Raw genomic sequence first — 25,819 nt, 5'->3', positions numbered from 1 at the left:
AAACAAATCACATTTTTATTAGGTGAAATACCACAGTGATCCATCACAGCAGCAATATTTGTGACCTGTTGCCACAAGAAAAGGGCAACCTGTGAATCACAAACACCATTGTAAATACAACCCATATTTATCCGTTTATTTATTTTCAGTTTTGTACTTCAACTATTTGCACATTGTTACAACACTGTACATATAGCCATAATATAACATTTTGAATGTCTCTATTCCTTTGAAACTTTTGTAAATGTAATGTTACTGCTAATTTCTGATTTTTGTTTATTATCTGTTTCACTTGCTTTGGCAATGTAAACATACGTTTCCCATGCCAATAAAGCCCTTTGAATTGAGTTGAATTGAGAGACAGAGAGCGAGAGAGGCTGCTATTGAGAAAGCATGGGACCATTGTGCACGTTTTCCAAAAGTCACAGGTTGTTTGCAATTTATGTAGAGGTAGACAGCAATACATACAATATAACTATGGCTGTGTACCAAATGGAACCCTATTCCCTATATAGTGCACTACTTTGGACCAGGGCCCATAGGGCTCTGGTCAAAAGCAGTGCATTATGTAGGAAATAAGGTGTCATTTGGACACATCTTATCAATGTCCTTGAAGTCATGGCTTAAAACTGCATATTATTATGTTTCACTGGCACACGAGAACAGTTGCATTTAATAATTAATGTTGTACATTTAAAATGAGAAACACAAGGAAATAAACTAGCTCATTAAAGACAATAATGGTTCAAATACCATATTACCGGTATGGTAACTAGTGTCTAGTGCTGCAGCTTAGAGGATTCAAGAGCTCAAAGTTGGTCAGCCAACTGTATTTATATTCTTACAAAACTATGATTATTTTGTTGTGCAAATGTATGGCATTATTAACTGTTTCTTAAAGCACACAGTGAATAATGTATTACAGTTTGTTCACAGACATGTTCAGGGAGTTGAATCACATGTTTGAGGAGACACATTTGCTATGAAAAAAAGGACTACTGCTTCCATAAGTAAATTTACATTCTCTGATGTAGAAAGAAGATCTCTTTTTCCCTTATTTTCTGATGACAAGATTGTTTTGTTCTTACCACCATGTTGAAACAAAGGGACCTAGTTCCCTTCTGTATCCTATTAAATGCATGATCCCCCCCTTGCTAAAAGATACGTCAACATGAGAATATCAAATTATTAACAAGAAACTCTTAACTGTGAAATGCGATAATTACTGTGACGTTATGATGACACCATCATAATCTAACAAGGATTTGAATGGCCTTTGGCACATGATGAAATATGATATCAGAATATTTGAAAGGACAATTTATATATCATCTATAACGTTATAGTGATCATTATACAAACAGTGTCAAAATGTGATAAATTCAATAAAATGCACACTTGTAGAAAATCTAAGAGGAAAAAGTTGAGGACAGAACAAATTAACATTTACATTTTGGATTTAACACGGATCTTTCTTTCAATAAAAATATTACTCCCAGGCAAAATCCTTTAAAACATACCATTGTGTCGTCTGGAATCAAACGTACACATTTTGTCTTACCCTATCTAAATCACTAATGGTAACATACTGTGTTTCACATTTTCTGAACGGAAAACAATACTACCCACTGGTTTCGGCAACTTTATTTGACACCCAGCGTCATTATGTCATAACAGCTGTAACACTGTCATGACACATATTTAGACCCGTTGTGACATATATTGCATTATTTTATGGCTGGTTATGACACCTACATAAGAGTGTTAAAACCCACAAAACCTACCACACAAGGCAAAACATTCCATTACACCATAGCTTGCTTGTCAACAGTATGTTTATGTTATATATCATTTTATGAAATTGACCATATTCAATTATCATTGTAACTGTCCACACATTGATGTCAGACATCCCTACCCAATGCTTTGTTGCTGATGACTGAGTTGAATACAGGAGCAGATTTCAGGAGCAGGACAAGACACCCTTTTGACTGATGACTGACATAAGGGCATGTACGTGATAGGCCTGTCTGGCTTATATGATTATGATAGTCATAATGCTTCTTCACAGGGTCATAAAGAGTATTTTCTTAGTCCGATTAAAATGACACAGGATGGGCATAATGCTTCATTACAGTGTCATAAAGTGCATTTTCTGCAATTTGTTTAAAATATGACAGAGACAACAAAAAAAAGGAAGCTTCTTGGCAGGGAAAAAACAAAAACATTCTTATGTAGGTGTCATAACCAGCCATAAAATAACGCAATATATGTCACAACAGGTGTAATTATATGGGTCATGACAGTATTATGACCATGTTATTACATGTTACGTCAGCTTTTATGACATGTGACATGTTTATGACCATGTCATAACGTGTTATGATGCTGGGTGTCAAGTAAAGTGTTATCCTGGTTTTTCACATCTTCTTCATAGTGCATCTCACTTAGTCTTTTTTCCGTTTCTGGATTTCATAGGTTTTTTCCATCAATGTCAGTGGTGCTATTTCCAAACAACGTGACCAGCTGATCTTCGTAATTTGCAATGTTTCTCTTCATGATGTCCATGCAGGGGCCCAGCAACCTCTCAAATGCCTGGACATCCATAACTGGTAAACACAAGAGGAGAGGTGTCAGACACAGGAAGGGATAACTCTAAACAGATTACTTATATCCATTGTAGGTCCTGATCTGACAAAGATCCACATTGACAAAGAATAAGAACAGCCCATGATTGTGTTTGGAAACGTTATTAGCCCTTAAATCCTTATGTCTTCCGTCCTTGTTTCTCCAATTCCTCTCAAACTGAATTGGAGGAGACTCTAATGAGCTTTGAGAAAAATGTAGGACAAGGACGGAGGAGTATATAAGGATTTGAGACACAGCCCACAGAGTAAAGGCAGTATACCTAAACATTTAACACTTCCCACAGCAAAAGCTGAAGCAGCTCTGGGTTTGTTCGTGACCAAAGCCAGTTCTCCAAAGTACTGCCCTCTTGAGCACGTGGCTATATCGACCTCCTCATCCTCTTGGTCTTTTTTCGTCTAGAGAGAATACATAAGAGAGTAACATAAACAACATAATATCCCACAAATGGCCTCCTGAGTGGCGCAGTGGTCTAAGGCACTGCCATCGCAGTGCTAGAAGCGTCACTACAGACCCGGGTTCGATCCTGGGCTGTATCACAACCGGCCGTGATCGGGAGTCCCATAGGGCGGCGCACAATTGGCCCAGCATTGTCCGGGTTAGGGGAGGGTTTGGCCGGGGGGGGTTTACTTGGCTTATCTCACTCTAGCGACTCCTTGTGCGGGCCGGGCGCCTGCAGGCTGACCTCGGTCATCATTGAACAGTGTTTCCCCGACACATTGGTGCGGCTGGCTTCAGGGTTAAGCGGGCAGGTGTTAAGAAGCAGTTTGGTGAGTCATGTTTCGGAGGATGCATGACTCGACCTTCACCTCACGAGCCTGTTGGGGAGCTGCAGCGATGAGACAAGGTCGAAATTGGGGAGAAAAAGGGGGTAAAATCCCCCACAAAAAAAATATATTTAAAAATGATCACACAAATCCATCTTAACTAAAATTGTATGATACATTCAAATCTGTAATATCTTAGACACAAACTTACCCTGCTTCTTTTCATGGTGATTCTAACTTGACCAGATTCAACTATATAAAAACAATCTGCTAGATCACCCTGCAACAGAACATACATTACAGTATTTCAAATAGCAAATAAACAATACATTAGAATGAAAGAAATACTTGCAAGAAGTACAATTACCTGGCATGATCATATAGAATGGAATAGAAGAGAAGATGGAGAAAACAATACCTGAGAGATGATCTGTTCTTCATCGCTGAATGGTTTAGAAGACAGCACGTCCACTACTTTCATTCTCTCTGAAAGCTGGGGATAACAGGGAAGGCGAACTTGGTTAAGACTGGTTTGCAGGGATGAGTTTGTTCTATACTTTAAAATACACATCATCTGAAAGCTGGGGATAACAGGGCACACACTAATTGGATTGCAGGGGACGTGTTTGTACTAATGTGAGAAAGAAAATGCACTTTGCGTTCACAAAAACATATTCTACTGATAAAGACAGAAACACAATAGATCTATACCTCTAGTGATGTAAGGAATGGAAGTGATTCAATGAACTCCTCATAAAGTCTCCTCTTCAACGCGTTGTTCTTTACAATGATCCTCCTGAATGTCAGACGATCCTGAAAATAGACACAGTTGTCAATATATCTCTAATCATTTATAATGGTAGGATGAAAAACAACAAGTCATGTCGATGTCTGGCAATGGTGAATGATATAGTCAAGACAAACAGTCCACAATTTGGGATTGTTTTGTTCAGTGCAGTACTATTTCCACTCCTATGATTCATTTTTCCTTTTAGTCACTGTGTCCAACATAACATTTTCCAGCAGAGGGACCTGCATCTCTAACCAATGTCAAGATTTTCCCCAAAAAGCTGTAGAAGTGTCCTATTATTATATCAAGCTATTATCATTGGTTAGTTTATCCGGATCCCCATTAGCTTTTTACCAAAGCAGCAACTATTCTTCCTGGGGTCCACACAAAAACAGAAAACACGACAAATAACAAAACACTGATACACTCATAGACAAGAACAGTCACATAAATCTATAATACAACAATATACAAACAGTACAGCTAAATAATAATGTATGTGTAGATTGCGTGTTAGAGTGTGATAATGTGTGGGTGGCAGGTAGCCTAGCAGTTAAGAGCGTTGTGCCAGTAACTGAAAGATTGCTGACTCGAATCCCTGAGCCAACTAGGTGAAAAATCTGTCAATGTGCCCTTGAGCAAGGCCCAAGTCGCTCTGGATAAGAGAGTGAGCTAAATGACTAGAATGTGAATATTTGTGTGTGTGTCATTTCACAGTCCCTATTGTGCCATGAGATGTTGTTTTATACACTTTTTATGGTAATTTTGCTGCTTGGTTGAGTAATTGGAGATAGCTCTGTATAATACTGTGGTGGGTGATTCTTAAACCAGTTTTAATCATGGCGGTAACAAAGTGATTTAGAAAGCCATGATGCATCTGCAACAATCATTCTGAAGACTAAGAGGCTTAGTTTATGGCACAGTGTTTCAATTTAAATATATTTAACATTTGTGTCTGAATTTTGTACATTTTCACCCCAAATTCTCATTAACAAAATGCGCCCGGATTAAATTCTCTGGTAATTTGATACAATTTTACTTTAGAAAAACCTAACTTATTTGAATAAAACACAAAATATGTTGCTGTAGTTTGTCCATAAATAATAAATGTTTTATACTAGTTGAAGTTTACATTAAACTATAATATTTATTACGTAAAAACACAATGTCTTTCTCATTACCGTAACATGTTTTTTGATTTGCTGTAAAAACACGAATATTTTTTTTTTATAGAGTTGTATTCACCCATGATGGATCATCTAGAAGAGTAGTCCTTAGATGAGCACGTTCATTTCATTTCTTCACTTATATGCGGGAATGAGGATCTTATTCTCAAACACCCTCTTTACGACGCTTGACCTTCTCATTACCGAAATGATTAAAGAGCTCAAATTGGGAAAAACTTAAGAGAACCATTACCTTACCAAAATGGAGGCATGAATGGGCCTCAGTGACGTGTTCAATTGTTCGCTGACTCGTGATGGCTGTCTCCTATTACTTGCAGATTGAGCTAAAGCCCTTCTCATTACCATTTCATTTTTCGTCTGTTTCGGTAATGAGATCCTTAATTTCGGTTACGATAATAAGCTAATTCTAATGTCAATGGGTGTGCTGTGCTGATAACTTAGATTGTTTTACCAGGACCACTGCTTACACCTATTGTATAGATTTTTTTGTAAAACATCAGTTATTTGATTAAGTAGAAGTTGTCAAAAAATATGCGTGGGTAGTTTTGGAAATTGTGGTAAAATGCATAATATCTGATCAATAAAGATAACAATAATTATTAATTAAATAGCTAAAGATCCTAATCTTAGTAATCCAAGAGGAATTATGGTTGAAAATGTGTTTCTTTTTTTAAACTATTATTTTGTCAAGTGCCAGTTTCTTGAGAATCACCCATGTGTTTCCGTGAATTCATTTTGGACTTGGGGACTGTGAAGAGACCCCTGGTGGCATGTCTTGTGGGGTGTGTCTGAGCTGAATGTTATTTAATTATGCAGACAATCTGGAATTTTCGTCACAGTAATATTTCTCATAAAAACTAAAAGAGAAGATGATAATCTCTTGTCAAACCTCAACCGAGAAAGACTGACATGCATGTTGTTGATGTTAGTTCTGTATGCAGCAAGGCATGCTGCTCTGCTTGAGCCAGATGGAGCTTTGCTTGGTATTTTATGTTGCTGCACTTCACCAATTGTTGCTGCACTTCATCAATATTGGACAAGACCAGAGCCTGAACAACTAGTACAGTTGATTTTTGAGTAAAAAAAACACATCTTCACAACTAATTTGTCAATATGACTTGACCATGATAATTGACCATCCAACGTCATACCTAGGAGTATAGCTTCCTCAACTTGCTCAAGGGTCACACCCTTTATGTACAACTCCAGTTGAGGTTTACATCTTAGAGAATGCTTTTAACCAAATACAATGCTATTATTAATTACCCATTCTAATTTTCCCAAGTACTCAACGCCATGGTCTGGTAGCATTTGGGGTTTATCACCTGTACAAGGACTCAAGTGCGGCTAATGTACAGAGTGTAATCCTTACAGCTCAGAGAGGAAAGATTCTTGGAAACTCTTTGTACAAAACATGGCTTTCCCTCACTGAGCTTTCTCAGATGTTTATCGATAGCTTAATACATACAGTGCATTCGGTAAGTATTCAGACCCCTTGACTTTTTCCACATTTTGTTATATTACAACCTTATTCTAAAATTTATAAAATTGTTTTTCCCTAATCAATCTACACAGAATACCCCATAATGACAAAGCGAAAACAGGTTTTTAGACATTTGTGCAACTGTATAAACAAATATGTATGTTATGTATCTTATTTACATAAGTATTCAGACCCTTTGCTGTGAGACTTGAAATTGAGCTCAGGTGCATCCTGTATCCATTGATCATCGTTGAGATGTTTCTAGAACTAGATTGGAGTCCACATGTGTTAACTAAATTGATTGGACATGATTTGGAAAGGCACACACCTACAGTATCGTATCTATATAAGGTCTTACTGTTGACAGTGCATGACAGAGCAAAAACCAAGCCGTGAGTTCGAAGGAATTGTCTGTAGAGTTCCGAAACAGGATTGTGTCGAGGCACAGATGGATGCCAAAAAATGTCTGCAGCATTGAAGGTCCCCAAGAACACAGTGGCCTCCATCACTCATAAATGGAAGAAGTTAGGTACCACCAATACTCTTCCTAGAGCTGGCTGGCCACCCGGCTATACTGAGCAATCGGGGGAGAAGGGCATTGGTCCGCAAGGTGACCAAGATCCCAATGGTCACTCTGACAGAGCTTCAGAGTTCCTCTGTGAACCTTCCAGTAGGACAACCATCTCTGCAGCACTCTACTAATCAGGTCTTTCACTGAGGAAAGGGGAAAGGGGGATACCTAGTCAGTTGTAGAACTCAATGCCTTCAGCTGAAATGTGTATTCCTCATATGCCTTAATCGACATCCACGTCTTCGGCACCCGGGGAACAGTGGGTTAACTGCCTTGTTCAGGAGTGGCCAGACTCCTCAGTGAAAGGCACATGACAGCCCACTTGGAGTCAAAAGTCACCTAAAGACTCAGACCATGCAAAACAAGATTCTCTGGTCTGATGAAACCAAGATTGAATTCTGGTCTGAATGCCAAGCGTCACGTCTGGAGGAAACCTGGCACCATCCCTATGGTGAAGCATGGTGGAGGCAACATCATGCTGTGTGGATGTTTTTCAACGGCAGGGACTGGGAGACTAGTCAGGGTTGAAAGAAAAATGAACGGAGCAAAGTACAGAGAGATCCTTGATGAAAACCTGCTCCAGAGCGCTCAGGACCTCAGACTGGGGTGAAGGTTCACCTTCCAACAGGACAATGACCCTAAGCACGCCGCCAAGACAACGCAGGAGTGGCCCAGCCAGATCCCGGACATGAACCCGATCAAACATCTCTGGAGAGACCTGAAAATAGCCATGCAGCGACACTCCCCATCCATCCTGACAGAGCTTGAGAGGATTTGCAGAGAAGAATGGAAGTTCGAACAATTACAGGAGTGCCAAGCTTGTAACGTAATAACCAAGAAGATTTGAGGCTGTAATCACTGCCAAAGGTGCTTCAACAAAGTACTGAGTAAAGGCTCTGAATATGTATGTAAATGGATTATTTCAGTTATTTATTTTTATTTCTAAAAACCTGTTTTTGCTTTGTCATTATGGTATTGTGTGTAGATTGATGAGGGAAACAAATATTTAATCCATTTTAGAATAAGGCGTAACGTAACAAAATGTGGAAAAAGTCAAGGGGTTTGAATACTTTGCACCACCTTACAGGCATTTTGTCCATGTGATTGATGCAAAATTGACTACTGAGCCATGCTGACAATGACCGTTTCCTAGAAAACTGCCAGACAACTGCTACCGCATCGTACAATATGCACTGTACAGTACTGTCCGTTACTGCATGTACTATGAGGAACAGTTTAGGGGGCAGAAAATAATTCACTCACCAGGCACCAGAGAGCTCCGGGCGAGGTGGCTATGATGGTAGCAGCCCTGGGGGTGTTGTACATCAGGGCCAGCTCTCCAAAGCTCCCCCGGTTATCATAGGCTCCCACAGTCTTCTCAATGCCATCAACCCTCATGCAGATATCAAATATCCCTCTGAGAGAGGGGGGAGAGAGGACGAGATTTAGAGAGAACAATTTGGATCATATAATAGTCCTTTCAAGACAAATACAGTGATTAACTGAAATGAAACTATTGCCAAATATACTATGATGTATGGGAGGAACATTTGGGGAGTAACCCCGAAAGGTTGTCAGTCCAACAGTTTAATCATTACGCCAAGAAGTCCAAACCTCTTGATGAGGTTGTTAGGTGTTAAGGTTACTATAGTATGTCAGGGTTTACCTTTCTATGACATAGAAGTTATCCCCATCGTCATCTTGATCTATGATGTGCTCTCCTACCTCAAATAACTTCTCAAACATGGCATCAAGTACTTGGGAAAATTGTTCCTGTGGTGTGAGATAACAAACAATAAATACAAATACAGACTGAAACAAAGACCTGAGGAGTATATCAAACTAGCAGTCTATTCAAATAGAAAACTTTGTAGGCCCTAGGCTACACATTACTCATTACACAGCATCATACATACAGTACATAGGATACATGAATATTCAACTTGATTCCTCGCTACATGTTGTTACAGTACTTAAACATAATTGGCAAAACAATCCCACAGTGCATCGGGCCATGTCACAAAACTACTGGCCCCAGGCTACACTCTGTTCTCTTTTCTGTGTATAGCGTGTGTGCGTGCGTGTGCGTGCGTGTGTAATGAACCATAGCAGATAGTGAATGGAGGGAAAGGGAGACCCACTACAGTACGATGAGGGACTAAAAATATAACATTCTTCATCTTACCGGGTCCAGGTTTTTAAACAGGAGGATATCTCTGCAGGCCTCCTGTAGTCTTTGCCTCTGCTCGTCTGTTTTAGGATGGGTCACCTGGGAAAGCTATTGTTATATGGAAAGTTATTGACAAAGATATTTTGAAAGAACACTTCTTTCGTCCTTCACGTCCAATTATCTGTATACTCCACGCACTAATACCAACACTCATCTAGTACAACATCATTTAGAAACCATAGCTGACATTTAGCTTGTCATCATTTTTTATCTCCAGAGAGTCCATTTCTTCAACAGTTCCTCTGTAGTCTCTGTAATAGTTTCTTGTGCAGTGTCACTTTTTGAAATGCAAGGCCATCTTACCCTCTGCTCTTTGTCCTCCTCGTCTTCATCAGGGTTGAATGCCTCCGCACACACTGTATGATAGAAGAGGTTATTGAAAGTTACTGCAAGACATTCACATTCACTGAAAATACAATATGCTGACCAGAAACACACATTCTGTTGAAGACATATGTTGCTTGTCAGAAAAGGTTAACAAAAAAATCTAAGAAATGTAGAAAAGTAGAAAAACAAGATTGTGCACAGAAAGGTATCACTGTATTTAATCCATTACTGATCCTAGTCTTATAAGCAACTGTCTTATTCATGGTGGATTTATAGTTTTTGTGTAAAATGATTTTATTAAACACAACCTTGTTTTAAAGTATTTGGCCTATTAACGAACTTCATCAAGATGTACGTTGTCTGTGTAAGAGATTCATTAAAGATAATACGAGGTCCATGTTCCAACAAAGGAATATATTGTAAAAATACGTGGATATCCATGACATCTCTGAGAGATTTAGTAATCCTAATAAAGTATCACTTTTTATACAGATCAGAGAGATAAAGAGTGAGTTAACACAACCAGAATTGAGCCAGAGTTCAGACCCTACTTGTGACTAACATAAAGCACATAATGTATTTATTATGGGGTGATAATACCTTCATTTTACACTTGAAGTTGACACAATAAAGACTTTTTGATTGAAGATGCCATAGACCTTTTTCAGAGTTTTTCACAGTTCAGCTTCTCTAATAACACACAAAAACAAAGGCACTGAGCCCAAACCTCCCCTTAAGACTTTAAAGATGGGTGGCCAGGGGGCCTCTCTTTTCACCTTTCTTCTGGCATGAGTGCTCAACAGCTAGCCTGGTCAACCAGACTGAGTGCTACGATCATTGGTGAGCGGAGTGGTCAGTATCGTTGACCGGCCTAGCCAATCAGCTCATAGATGCCTCCAGCCAACCATCCTCTTACTAACTATCCAGATAACAGTACAGTCACTCCTCTGTCTGTCCGTCTTCATCAATAACCTCAACTTCCCACACAACAGACTAGGATGGATCCTCATAGCCACACGGTCCTGCTGCCGCAAGTTTCAACTCACATCATTTTGTGATTGACTTCCTTCCTGGGGTTTGTTAAAGGAAGATCGAGATGACGGTGATAATTCATCTCTATTGTAAGCGAGGCTGGGTAAAATGAAACACAGTGGAGGAAGAGATCGGGTTAATGGCCTCTGTGAGTGTTAATACCTACCAGTTACATTATCCAGGGGATTTTCATATCCACAACGACCGGAGACTTTACCTGTCCTACATACTCATTCTTACTCTAATGTTAAACAAAATCAAAAGAATATGATAGAATAGAACTAAAAACATTCTGTGATCTTCACTACAGAGTGGACCTAAAAAAGTATGGAGCCTGACTACCTGTGTAACTTCAGAAAGTATCCTTGAGTAAGAGACATCTCTATTTTGTAAGTAGACTGCTGACTAAACGAACAGTCCAGACAGAGAAGTACCGTACTGTAGAAGATTCCTGGTAAAGCAAGTCAATTATTGAAATGGTGGTGTGTTGTTATAAGAACAGACACTACAGTGCTGCTGACTAAATTACTGCGGATTTCAGGCTCTCTGGGACTGGGTATTTCACGGTTGAAAAGTTAAAATAGACTACAGCAGAAGCATATCCCTACAGTGGTTTGTCCTTTAAAAGTTGCAGCGTACTGCGCCACAGCTTACTTGGTGCCACAGAATTCTATGGCATGTTATTTAAGTGCCAGAGACATCATTATAAGTACCATTAATGCTAGTTAGTGCTAGTTTGACCACCAGACTGCATCTTTGAGAAGCATTTGATAGCCTTCAATAAAGGCTGTCCTAGAGAATTAAATTTTTGTTGTTGTAAGAACATAGTATATGGGACATTTTTCTTAATTAATTTGATTAACATTATGGTGTTTCTATTCCAAGAAAAACAAAAAAACGCTCTGGAATAGAAAATATGACGCTGTACAACGTGACGGTCGGGAGTAGGCTACTGTACTTGGCTATTTTTTTAAAGAATCCCTGTGTTGTGTGTGCACGTGGGAGACCGGGGTTCAATTCCCCGACTGTCCTTGTAAATAAGAATTTGTTCTTAACTGACTTGCCTACTTAAAGGTTACACTAAGAGCATAACATTTCTACACCCTAATTGTATAATTGTAGTCTACCCAATACCCAAATGGAGATTCAGTGAAAATACATTGATTTATCAAGACCAGTCCCCATGCTTGTCTCAGAGCAGTGTGAAATGGTGCTAAAATATTTGTAGGCTATTGCTTCAAATCCTATTGCTTCTATCTTCAATATGCTCTTTAAATAAATAAGGCATACATCACTTTTAACAGCACATTACTCAACACTAGTGAGACTCATGTTGCCTACGGTTGGCCTACAGTATATCGAAAAATATGACGTGACTCTCCGCCGATAATTACATATAGAGGATTGGAGGATTCTAAATTAAAACCAAAAGCCACCTTATGGGTCTCCCGGTGGCGGCCGGCACTTGTATCGAACCTGCATCTGTAGCAACGCATTTTACACTGCGGGTGCCCCCATTCACTCTGGAGCCTCCATCCACAAAGTATCAAAATACAGAGAGGTGTTGGTAAAGGTATATCGTCCTGCTAATAGCCCATAATGGGCTATTATTATACAGTGGGGCAAAAAAGTATTTAGTCAGCCACCAATTGTGTAAGTTCTCCCACTTAAAAAGATAAGAGAGGCCTGTAATTTTCATCATAGGTACACTTCAACTATGACAGACAAAATGAGAAAAAGAAAATCCAGAAAATCACATTGTAGGATTTTTTATGAATTTATTTGCAAATTATGGTGGAAAATAAGTATTTGGTCAATAGCAAAAGTTTATCTCAATACTTTGTTATATACCCTTTGTTGGCAATGACAGAGGTCAAACGTTTTCTGTAAGTCTTCACAAGGTTTTCACATACTGTTGCTGGTATTTTGGCCCATTCCTCCATGCAGATCTACTCTAGAGCAGTGATGTTTTGGGACTGTTGCTGGGCAACATGGACTTTCAACTCCCTCCAAAGATTTTCTATGGGGTTGAGATCTGGAGACTGGCTAGGCCACTCCAGGACCTTAAAATGCTTCTTATGAAGCCACTCCTTCGTTGCCCGGGCGGTGTGTTTAGGATCATTGTCATGCTGAAAGACCCAGCCACGTTTCATCTTCAATGCCCTTGCTGATGGAAGGAGGTTTTCACTCAAAATCTCACAATACATGGCCCCATTCATTCTTACCTTTACACGGATCAGTCGTCCTGGTCCCTTTGCAGAAAAACAGCCCCAAAGCATGATGTTTCCACCCCCATGCTTCACAGTAGGTATGGTGTTCTTTGGATGCAACTCAGCATTCTTTGTCCTCCAAACACGACGAGTTGAGTTTTTACCAAAAAGTTATATTTTGGTTTCATCTGACCATATGACATTCTCCCAATCTTCTTCTGGATCATCCAAATGCTGGATTTGAGTCCCTGGCGGCGTAGTGTGTTACTGATGGTAGGCTTTGTTACTTTGGTCCCAGCTCTCTGCAGGTCATTCACTAGGTCTGGGATTTTTGCTCACCGTTCTTGTGATCATTTTGACCCCACGGGATGAGATCTTGCGTGGAGCCCCAGATCGAGGGAGATTATCAGTGGTCTTGTATGTCTTCCATTTCCTAATAATTTCTCCCACAGATGATTTCTTTAAACCAAGCTGCATACCTTTTGCAGATTCAGTCTTCCCAGCCTGGTGCAGGTCTACAATTTTGTTTCTGGTGTCCTTTTTTCAGCTCTTTGGTCTTGGCCATAGTGGAGTTTGGAGTGTGACTGTTTGAGGTTGTGGACAGGTGTCTTTTATACTGATAACAAGTTCAAACAGGTGCCATTAATACAGGTAACGAGTGGAGGACAGAGTAGCCTCTTAAAGAAGAAGTTACAGGTCTGTGAGAGCCAGAAATCTTGCTTGTTTGTAGGTGACCAAATACTTATTTTCCACCATCATTTGCAAATAAATTCATTAAAAATCCTACAATGTGATTTTCTGGATTTTTTTTTCTCATTTTGTCTGTCATAGTTGAAGTGTACCTATGATGAAAATACAGGCCTCTCTCATCTTTTTAAGTGGGAGAACTTGCACAATTGGTGGCTGACTAAATACTTTTTTTGCCCCACTGTAATACTGTACATGGTGTCCAAGTCAGGATAACCAAAACATTTATTTATTAAAGACTATCAAAAAAAATGTTGGTACTTATTCATCATGAATGAGCGAGTCACTCAGCTATAGGTTCCGGGCTATATGACTGTGCCATACAACTTGATCATTTTTCACGATATTTTGGAGGTTATTTTGTTTTCAAAAAACGAAAGTGAGCAACTGTAATCTGAATGAAGGCCAAAACATTTATTTCTGTTTTTAGATGTAATACATAATACTTTTCACTGTATTATTTGTTTTGTCTTTTCTGGTGGATTAAACTGAAAGTGCAACCAATCACGGCCGGTTGTGATACAGCCAACCTAACATATAAATACATTTGAAGATATAATTATCCCCCTACCCTTCTTCTAGGCAAGTCTATTTTCCAGCTACCTGCCAATAGCCATAATGGCGGTGTACAACATGACCGTGTGTGTTTCAAAAAGTATTTTCCAGTAAGCAACAATTTGTTTACCTTCATTAGACAACTTTGTTCCAATATTTCTGTAATTCAGTGAAATTGACTCCCATAGTAATTTGTTATGGATCCATAACTAAATAAATATCTGCATTTTGAAAGAGTATTTTTATCATAATTTTATTAACAAAAGCATAAAGGTGTTGATGAAGAAATACTGTACTGCTGTTTTGAGTTAGAAATTAAATACTTCAGAGTACTTGTGCATCGAATACATTGCAGGTAGGGGGATGTTCACACCTACACACCTTGAAGCTTACAGGGCTAAGTGCCACAAACAAAGTTAACTACCCACACTGAAAGGAGGGAAAAAGGGCTACCCAAGTATGATTCCCAATCAGAGACAACGATAGACAGCTGTCCCTGATTGAGAACCATACCCGGCCAAAACATAGAAATAAAGAAACCTAGAAAACAAAAAATAGAATGCCCACCCCACATCACACCCTGACCTAACCAAATAGAGAAATAAAACGGCTTTCTAAGGTCAGGGCATGACATATCCCCTGTGTATTTATACCTGTGTTCTCTGTTTGTCTGTTGCCAGTTCGTCTTCTTTTTTCAAGTCAACCAGCGTTTTGTGTCTTAGCTCCTGCTTTTTTCAGTCTTTCTTTTCTCGCCCTCCTGCTTTTGACCCTTGCCTGTCCTGACTCCGAGCATGCCTGCCTGACCAATCTGCCTGCCCAACCCTAAGCCTGCCTGCCAACCAGTACCGTTGCCCCACCTCTGGTTTACTGCCTGCCTTGAACTGTCTATTGCCTGCCCCTGTTGGAATATTAAACTATTGTTTATTCGACGTGGTCTGCATCTAGGTCTTACCTTCACACCTGACAGTTTACCTTCATTAGACAACTTTGTTCCAATATTTCTGTAACTCAGTGATATTTATTCCCATAGTATTGCTTTATGGAGCCAGAACTAAATAAACATCGGATTTTGAAAGAGTATTTTCATAATTATTTTATTAACGAAAGCATTAAGATGCCATTATTAGTGACATTGTTTTGGTTTGAAAGTGCAGACTGGCACTAAGAACAGCGGGAACATCTCCCTAGTCAGCTCCCTCCCTCCCCCTTCCTCCTCCTCCCTTCCCCATGGGCTAGGTCTGTCTTCTGTGCGCAGCTCTACGGCCCATCCAGTGCCCCCCGCCCTCATGTCTTGAACCTTGTGTGCTTTCAGTGGATACAGCTTGAGAACTGCAAGGCAATCCCATTGTGCGCCACTCGGGTGCCATGACCAATATGACACATATATACATATACACACATATATACACACATATATATTGTCCTGCTAAGAACTGTGTTAATAATATATATGTGAGAATATCCAAGGGGAATTTATATCATTCTAAATTAATAACAATAATAATCGCTTTGTTAAAAAATATATATATATATATATATATTGGAGATTATTTTGTTTTCAAATAATGTAACATGAGTGAGAAAAAGGCCAATCTTGAACATGGGGTGAGACATTGTTACTAATTTGTAAATAAAGCCAGTTTGTTATTTATTTATGTTTTTAGAGGGAGAGAAACCAAATACCTACAGTCATCTCATGGATCTCCCAGTCGAGGCCAGCACGGGTATTGAACCAGCATCTGTTGCAACACAGCTTGCACTGCTACGCAGTGTCTTAGACCTTTGCGCCACTCAGGCACTGTACAACGTGACCGATCGGGAGAGGGCTACAATACTACAGTAAGAGCAAAATAATCCTAACAAAATAAAATAATAGTGTAACAACAGTTTTAGTAAGTAATACTGAAGTCGTGCACAATTATCTGTTTCTATTTAGGTTTATGTCGCCCATTCATTGTCAGTTAGAGACACAGTAGGACCCAAAAGCATAATCAGTGCTCTAACTCCCCCTTGCGCTGGTCTGGAGCAATGAAGTGGTGACGCAGGGTACTGTACTAAACCACAATATTACCTCTAAGTCCCGCAGCATAATAGCAAACCTTTAGTGGAGCCACCACTGTACTAATAATGTTCAGGCTTTTGTTCCACCCTAACACACCAGAAACAACAAAAATAACACACTCACCTGATGCTCTTCTAATAAATCGACTCATCACAGGAGCTGAAAAAAAGTGGAAAAGCGAGGTGATCATATAGGATTATATTGGAATCTGTTGTGGTGAAACTGCCATGTCAGTTTGCGATATTACAACAACAAATATCACTTCAAACAACGAACACTGTTTTATTCCCTCAGACATCATTGCATATCATTGCACACGCGGATAGAACAGCTCTCCATCCAACCTCACTGAGCTCGAGCTGTTTTGCAAGGAGGAATGGGAAAAAATGTCAGTCTCTCGATGTGCAAAACTGATAGAGACATACCCCAAGCGACTTTACAGCTGTAATCACAGCAAAAGGTGGCGCTACAAAGTATTAACTTAAGGGGGCTGAATAATTTTGGACGCCCAATTTTTCAGTTTTTGATTTGTTAGAAAAGTTTGAAATATCCAATAAATGTCGTTCCACTTCATGATTGTGTCCCACTTGTTGTTGATTCTTCACAAAAAAATACAGTTTTATATCTTTATGTTTGAAGCCTGAAATGTGGCAAAAGGTCGCAAAGTTCAAGGGGGCCGAATACTTTCGCAAGGCACTGTACCTGCCATTTCCTGGTTGCAAAAATTCAAATAGTTTGCCTAATTTCAGTTTTTGTGACAAAACAAGAAAGTATAGTGTAGAGAATAATTGAACCATCTAAACCGCTGTGAAATAGTTTCCATAACCCAAAGAATGTGAAATGTCAGAATAATATTTATTTAATTTATTTCAGCTTTTATTTCTTTCATCACATTCCCAGTGGGTCAGAAGTTTACATGCGTCGTCCAATGGTGTTTATGCTTGCAAACTATTGTTTGAACAGATGAACGTGGTACCTTCAGGCGTTTGGAAATTGCTCGCAAGGATGAACCAGACTTGTAGAGGTCTACAATTTTTTTCCTGAGGTCTTGACTGATTTCTTTTGATTTTCCCATGATGTCAAGCAAAGTGGCAATGAGTTTGAAGGTAGGCCTTGAAATACATCCACAGGTACACCTCCAATTGATTCAAATGATGTCAGTTAGCCTATCAGAATCTTCTAAAGCCATGACATAATTTTCTGGAATTTTACAAGCTGTTTAAAGGCACAGTCAACTTAGTGTATGTCAACTTCTGACCCACTGGAATTGTGATACGGTGAATTATAAGTGAAATAATCTGTCTGTAAACAATTGTTGAAAAAATGACTTGTGTCATGCACAAACTAGATGTCCTAACCGACTTGCCAAAACTATAGTTTGTTAACAAGAAATCTGTGGAGTGGTTGAAAAACGAGTTTTAATGACTCCAACCTAGGTGTATGCAAACTTCGGACTTCAATTGTATAGGCCTAAGGCCAAGACAATAAGAAGACACAGTGGCAGAAACATAACAATCGGAAATCGTTTTTTGGACACCGGTTTAGACAATTTTGTTTTACACCTTTATTTAACTAGGCAAGTCAGTTAAGAACACATTCTTATTTTCAATGGCAGCTTAGGAACGGTGGGTTAACTGCCTTGTTCAGGGGCAGAACGACAGATTTTTACCTTGTCAGCTCAGGGATTCAATCTTGCAACCTTACAGTTAACTAGTCCAACGCTCTAACCACCTGCCTCTCATTGCACTCCACGAGGAGCCTGCTTGTTACGCGAATGCAGTAAGAAGCCAAGGTAAGTTGCAAGCTTGCATTAAACTTATCTTATAAAAAACAATCAATCAATCATAATCACTAGTTAACTACACATCGTTGATGATATTACTAGTTTATCTAGCGTGTCCTGCATTGCATATAATCGATGTGGTGCACATTCGCGAAAAAGTACTGTCGTTTCTCCAACGTGTACCCTAACCATAAACATCAATGCCTTTCTTAAAATCAATACACAAGTATATATTTTTAAACCTTCATATTTAGTTAATATTTCCTGCTAACATGAATTTATTTTAATTAGGTAAATTGTGTCACTTCTCTTGCAACACAGTCATGGTATATGCAGCAGTTTGGGATGCCTGGCTTGTTGTGAACTGTGTGAAGACTATTTCTTCCTAACAAAGACAGCCAACTTCGCCAAACGGGGGATGATTTAACAAAAGCGCATTTGCGAAAAAAGCACAGTCGTTGCACGATTGTACCTAACCATAAACACCAATGCCTTTCTTAAAATCAATACAAAGAAGTACATATTTTTAAACCTGCATATTTAGCTAAAAGAAATCCAGGTTAGCAGGCAATATTAACCAGGTGAAATTGTGTCACTTCTCTTGTGTTCATTGCATGCAGAGTCAGGGTATATGCAATAGTTTGGGCCGCCTGGCTCGCTGCAAACTAGTTTGCCAGAATTTTATGTAATTATGACATAACATTGAAGGTTTGTGGTAGCAGAATCAGAATGAGTAAGTTAACATTGATAAATAACATGTTTTATTTACATAATAATGCTTATGTGAGATATTTCTCATTAGGATGTTTTCTTTTGGATAATCCTGTTGGCAGTTGCATTTTCCTCTCTTCTCTCAGGGCTTAGTCACTAGGGGCCCAGAGAGGGGAGAGGTCAGGCTTGTCTTCATATGTCAATATATCTGTTAAACCATGTGATGCTATGAAGAATATCAGAAGGGGATAGGACAGAATGGAGGCTTGTCTTCTTATGGGAATGTGTCTGTAACTATTGTATGTCCCCTCTGAGGTTGCCCTTATCTTGATCTAGTATATGACCTAAGAGGCTCACTGTCTCGGTGAGCTTGTCCAGGAGGGGGTGTATTTGAGATGGGCGTATCTAAAATTGACAATTGATATATGCCATTGGATGAGGTAATGGTTTGGTACTATGTTGTACCAAGAATGAGATAAGAACTTTGTTTAGGAGACCAAACTGAACGATAATTTATAGCTAAAGCTATCTGGCTATGGGATACTCCTCTTTCAAGTAAAAGGTTCTTTGTGAACTGTTCCTGAGATCTGTGTTTCATCATGTGAGTTGAGATGGGTGTGTCTTGGCTATTAATGATACTAAGAACTGTTTTGTAAGCACTCTCAGAGAATTCATTTCTAGACACTGAATTGATCTGAGAGTCACAGGGCTATAGTGAAGCTCATATATAATTAAAAGATGGACTTTATAATATAACTCTGACTTGTGTGTGGTTTGCTCTCTCAATGTTTAGTAATACAGGAAATTATCACGACAGGTTGTACAATGTAACAGCAATATTTAGACTTAGGGTTGCCACCCGTTAGATAAAATATGGAACGGTTCCGTATTTCATTGAAATAATAAACGTTTTGTTTTCGAAATGATAGTTTCTGGATTCGACCATATTAATGACCAAAGGCTCGTATTTCTGTGTGTTATTATGTTATAATAAAGTATATGATTTGATATTTGATAGAGCAGTCTGACTGAGCAGTGGTAGGCGGCAGCAGGCTCGTAAGCATTCATTCAAACAGCATTGTTGTGCGTTTTGCCAGCAGCTCTTCGCTGTGCTTCAAGCATTGAGCAGTTTATGACTTCAAGCCTATCAACTCCTGAGATTAGGCTGGTGTAACCGGGGTGCGCGTTAATAGCGTTTCAAATGTCACTCGCTCTGAGACTTGGAGTAGTTGTTCCCCTTGCTCTGCAAGGGCCGCGGAATTTGCTTCGAGGGTGGCTGTTGTCGATGTGTTCCTGGTTCGAACCCAGGTAGGGGTGAGGAGAGGGACGGAAGCTATACTGATACACTGGCAATACTAAAGTGCCTATAAGAACATCCAATAGTCAAAAGTATATGAAATACAAATGGTATAGAGAGAAATAGTCCTATAAATACTATATTAACTACAACCTAAAACCTCTTACCTTGGAAAATTGAAGTCTCATGTTAAAAGGAACCACCAGCTTTCATATGTTCTCATGTTCTGTGCAAGGAACTTAAACGTTAGCTTTTTTACATGGCACATATTGCACTTTTACTTCTTCAACACTTTGTTTTTGCATTATTTAAACCAAATTGAACATGTTTCATTATTTATTTGAGGCTAAATAGATTTTTATTGATGTATTATATTAAGTTAAAATAAGTGTTAATTCAGTATTGTTGTAATTGACATTATTACAAATAAATACATTTTAAAAAATCGGCAGATTAATCGGTATCAGCTTTTTTTGGTCCTCCAATAATCGGTATCGGTATCAGCGTTGAAAAATCATAATCGACCATAGTCGACCTCTACCACAGAGAGTTGGTTCTAAAGAAAACAGGAACTGCCTCCACTATTCAAGCACCATTTCAACATCATCTAATCACATATGCTTAGTCTAAAACACTGACTAACTAAATAAATACCAAAAACTAGTTAGTCCAATCAACGTAATCTAATTACAGTATGATGTGGCTCTCCATGGTATTGAGTTCTGTGTGTTTGTGCGTTTGTGTGTGCGTACATGCGTGCAAGTAGAAAAAACATGTTGACCCACCCTATTTGTAGAGAAATGCCAATACCATCCTCCTCTTTCACATTGCCTAAATGGTTTGTGACTGATACAGTACACGCTTTTAGTTTTTGTTGTCCTAGGCAACCTGACATAAAATACTTGCTCGCTAGCCTAACTTCCTTTCATGGGCAACGATACACCAGGCCAGCTAGTTAGAATCACCTTTGGAACTGATTACAGCCGTGAGTCTGAAAGAGCTTTGCACTCCGGGATTGTACCATACAGTATGTGACTCACCACCTGGATTCGGGCTTATGTAGCAAAATGTGAAATTGTGTTTTTTACATTGGATAAAAGTAGAAACTCAGAGCTACAAAATGGTACACTGCATTTGAAGAACAATCGGAAAGTAATTCTGCTTTGAAAATGTATCAACTTGTAAACTCACTTTTGAGAAAATCGACCTTTGAATGTTTTGGTATCTAGTGAAGAACTCTGCTTTGTCTACACCCATTCAGTATCGTTCACACCCTCTTAAGCTTTAGCAACACCCATCTCTGTTCGCTCTCGGAGTGCACACTTGACGCTCTGGCCAATCATTTGTTTACCTCTGGATAACATGAAAACAGCCTAACCAGCTCTGCTGGCAACAATTTCATTACACTTTTTTGTAGACGTTTACTGACACCGGCCATATTCAACGGGTGTTGTACACACGTCACGTAACATTAGCTAATGAGCCAACCAGCTAACATTAGCTAGTTAAACAACAATGAACAAAGTGCCAACACTGCCTAACATTAGGCTCTAACTAGAAAAGCAAACAGCTCTGGGAAACGAATTATAATGTCCGCTAGGGAGCCAGCCAGCTAACATTAGCTAGCTAGCTAACTGTACACTTTAGCTTAAGACATATAGCTAGATGAACAATGACCCTAGCTACAGTGCCTTGCGAAAGTATTCGGCCCCCTTGAACTTTGCGACCTTTTGCCACATTTCAGGCTTCAAACATAAAGATATAAAACCGTATTTTTTTGTGAAGAATCAACAACAAGTGGGACACAATCATGAAGTGGAACGACATTTATTGGATATTTCAAACTTTTTTAACAAATCAAAAAAGTGTTAAACAAATCAAATATTGATCTGGTTGAAAAGCCAAGCATGTGCAAAGCTGTCATCAAGGCAAAGGGTGGCTATTTGAAGAATCCCAAATATAAAATATATTTTGATTTGTTTAACACTTTTTTGGTTACTACATAATTCCATATGTGTTATTTCATAGTTTTTATATTTTCACTATTATTCTGAAATGTAGAAAATAGTAAAAATTAAGAAAACCCTTTGAATGAGTAGGTGTTCTAAAACTTTTGTCCAGTAGTGTATAAATTGAGTTTTTCACTCTATTTCTTATGTAAATTAGTTAATAAAGCCGTATACAAACATGTCTCTTTTTTGATTTCTTGTGTAAGGCAGCTCCAAAATGCAGGTGTTTCAGCCTAGTTCAGTGATTTCTGTGGTGGAAGGGCAGCCAGCGGAAAATACAGAGCGTAGGGGTTGGTAATCTTCTCTAGTTGCGCAGTGATTGGCTCAGTGTTCTGTCACTCATGGGGACACTACGTCACCACAAAATCTCGAAAGTTCAAGCCCCCTTGGGTGCTGCCATAGATTTACATTAGAAGTGCCCATCCAAGAAGGCTCAAGTTCATTGGTCACAGATAAAATGACGTCAAATCACGTTATATCTATCGTAGCTTTGATTGGACTGATCATGTAAACGTCATACTTTCACAATCTTAGCTAACAAGCTAGACAAGCAGTTATAATCATGAATCACATCGATAATCTACTGGAAAATCCCCTTTCAATATGAAGAGAAATTATAGATAAAACTTAGCGGTGCTCATCGGCCATTGGACATGAAGATTACACAACAAGTTGGAAATCGCAAATTTAACATTGAGTGGTTTGGAAGGAATCAGAGGCTAACTGCAAGCATTGCAAAGCAATCAATATTTTGCTTCCCCTGCCTGCTATTCGGTGGAGAGGGGGTGTGGTCCAAGTCTGGGTTTAAAGGTCTCTTTTCCAAGCTTAAAAAGGATAAACATTCACACGCAACACCATGGGGCAGAAAAGGTTGAATACATTGGCCATGCTGTCAATCCAGCATGACTTCTGCCGTGTTCAACAGGGAAATCTCAGACTTCAGTGAGTTCAAGACACCTGGGAACTCTGAAACAATTTGCTCCGACTGGGAAAATAGGTTTTGAACGGTCATCCAACTCGGAATTCCAAGTCGGGAACTCTGGCCTCTTTCTTGAGCTCTGACCTGAAGATCACTGACATCATGATTCAGCCTTTTTTCAGTTTCCAGTTGTCTTGAAAGCACCATAAATCCTGAGAATGTCAGACTTTGATGACAAAGTTTAATGACAAAATTTGCCCACAAGAAGGGCCGCAGCGCCACCTTCCTGTTCAAGTGAGCACAGCACTTGTGAGCACTTTGGTCTTCTATGCTGCTGCATAAATTACGTAATATGCCAGGGAGATATGTATACTGTAGCTAAGAAAGTAATCCTACGTGTATGTTGTATAGTAAGCTGTTAGTAGCCCATGTGCCTCACCCTATTAATTTGGTCCATTTCCCCCTCATAACTTAGCCCTAATGTTCTGACTTTGTGGTGCACATGTAGCCTGTTTCAGAGAAATGTCATCATCGAATATTGTCTGCTTATATGCCCCCTTTATTTATCCTACAGTTCTGACTTGGTGTTCAGGGAGAATACTGCAAGAACGACCCATGTTCTGAATTCTGTCACTGTACATTTTGAAACTGCTGTAACAAATAGTTATTTTGACTCTGTCCATCTTAGCTCGCTCATTATTGTCTTAATCGAAATTACGGATTGCTTCTTATCGGCTCATCGTTCCACTATGCCATAGTTTGTATGTCTCAATTGTCAGTAGAAACCACATTTGTTTAAGCAAGTCAGCAATATCAGCTATGTTTTTAAAAAGGCAGTGAATTAGGCTGAATTAACGGTTTCGCTACCAGACAAGGCTCCGCTGATAGCCAGGTGTAGCAGTGGTAAGGACTTACTCTATGGTGCTGAAAAGAAAGCTCTGCTGTTGAGACAGCTTTATGTAGGCCTTAGCAGTTTGTGGGCACCGTTTGTCACCGTTATAGTGCACTTAATGGATTGTTTAGCATTGTGTTGTGTAGTGGCTTTGCTGGCATGTATGTACAAAAATATATATTTTTTGCCCCACCAAGATTTACATGCTTAAATCGCCACTACTAAGGTTTATGTGATTTTCATGAGGACTGTGTACTCTATTGTTGCTCTAACTCCCTCTCTAGTAACTTGGCCTATATGCATTGTGTAAGCCTAATGATGTCAAAAGAAATTCTCAGGAATCAGGAAACAGGATAAACTGTTGGCTAGAGATCAAATGCTACACAGTTGCACAGGATGTTCATTTCGTGTCAATCAGCCTCTATCACCATGTCCATATTTGGCGAAGGACAGCCCAGACAGAATCATCATGGCATGGTGTTGTTACAATGTGGAAAACAATTTGAAAGCTCATCACACATCACTGGCTACAGTGGCTACATTTTCTAAGAGGCAAACATGTTGCAATTGTAGAATTTCATTCCATCTCATATACAATTTATTATGTTCTATTCCATTCCGATATTCCACTGGCTGAATAATATAATAGAAATTGAATACAATTTAATAGAATGGAGCTCAACATGGTTATTGTTCATATATTAGCCTACCTGTGAATTCCTCGTCGTCACTCTCCTCCTCTCCATTTTCAGAATCAATCTGCATGGCTTCCTCAATGAAATTGACCGCTTTCCCACTGGGTCTCGTGGCCGAATTTTGGTCATTGCCAAACGCGGCTCCTCTAATTTCACTGTCCTTCAGTTGGGTGAAATACTGCAAAGCGAACTCGAGCAAATCTCCCGGCTGATTCCTCAGCACTTCCACGGTAAAGCTCTGCAACAGCTCCGTCAATCCTTCAGGAATTTCTATACTCATTCCTGATGTCAAATCTATGAGAAATACGAATAAAATGTATATATTTGTGCTTCCAACAAATGAAAGAATTCTGTTCAATTCTACTCAAAACAAAATAAAGATATTTTTTTTACTGAGATATGCGCTTAATTGCCCGGGGAATGTTTTATAATCCCCATGCAATGCAGAGAGTCCTTTCAATGTGCTGAATGAAAATGGCTCTGAATTTTTTGGACTCAGCATCTTCTGCTGCTTCTGGCTACACATGTGACCAAAGAAACCATGGCAACCACCATCCCAGGGATTGCGTATGAGAGCAAGCTGCAGCAATGCAATGGATGGCAAAAACTGCAGTGGCATAATGTTGGAGGCCTAATCAACTCTGCAATTGAGGGCAAAAACTGCAGTGACATACTATTGTAGGCCTAATCAGATGACAGCCGTTGCATCAATGCTGCTTAATAAATAATACAGTCAAACTTTTTTCATTATGTAAATCAAACATTTTTACTTAATATGTGTGCAACAAAAGTTCAACATTCACCAGTGCCTTGTGCACCCCAGTTGCATCAAAGTCCATTAATTTCAATGGGATACAATCCGCACTGCTGCGACTCATCTGCTAGACATCTGCCAGACTAGGCTGC

The 25,819-nt window shown here is 39.3% G+C and overlaps 1 protein-coding gene across 1 annotated transcript; it reads right to left on the bottom strand.

Moving 5' to 3' along the window:
• Positions 1-868: 868 nt before the first annotated feature.
• LOC110525287 (cAMP-dependent protein kinase type II-beta regulatory subunit) lies at positions 869-25,417 on the bottom strand. Its single transcript, XM_021605298.2, has 11 exons — positions 24,929-25,417; positions 16,731-16,766; positions 9,978-10,030; positions 9,630-9,722; positions 9,111-9,217; positions 8,708-8,861; positions 4,125-4,226; positions 3,832-3,906; positions 3,625-3,693; positions 2,909-3,044; positions 869-2,609 (listed from the first exon to the last, which is right to left on the bottom strand). The coding sequence occupies exons 1-11, from the start codon at positions 25,191-25,193 to the stop codon at positions 2,473-2,475; spliced, it is 1,227 nt and encodes a 408-aa protein (XP_021460973.2). The 5' UTR covers positions 25,194-25,417; the 3' UTR covers positions 869-2,472.
• Positions 25,418-25,819: the final 402 nt, after the last annotated feature.

The sequence above is a fragment of the Oncorhynchus mykiss genome, chromosome 1 (genome assembly GCF_013265735.2).
Source record: "Oncorhynchus mykiss isolate Arlee chromosome 1, USDA_OmykA_1.1, whole genome shotgun sequence".
In the NCBI taxonomy this organism is placed as follows: domain Eukaryota; kingdom Metazoa; phylum Chordata; class Actinopteri; order Salmoniformes; family Salmonidae; genus Oncorhynchus; species Oncorhynchus mykiss.
This window is presented reverse-complemented; position numbering and strand designations above follow the sequence as displayed.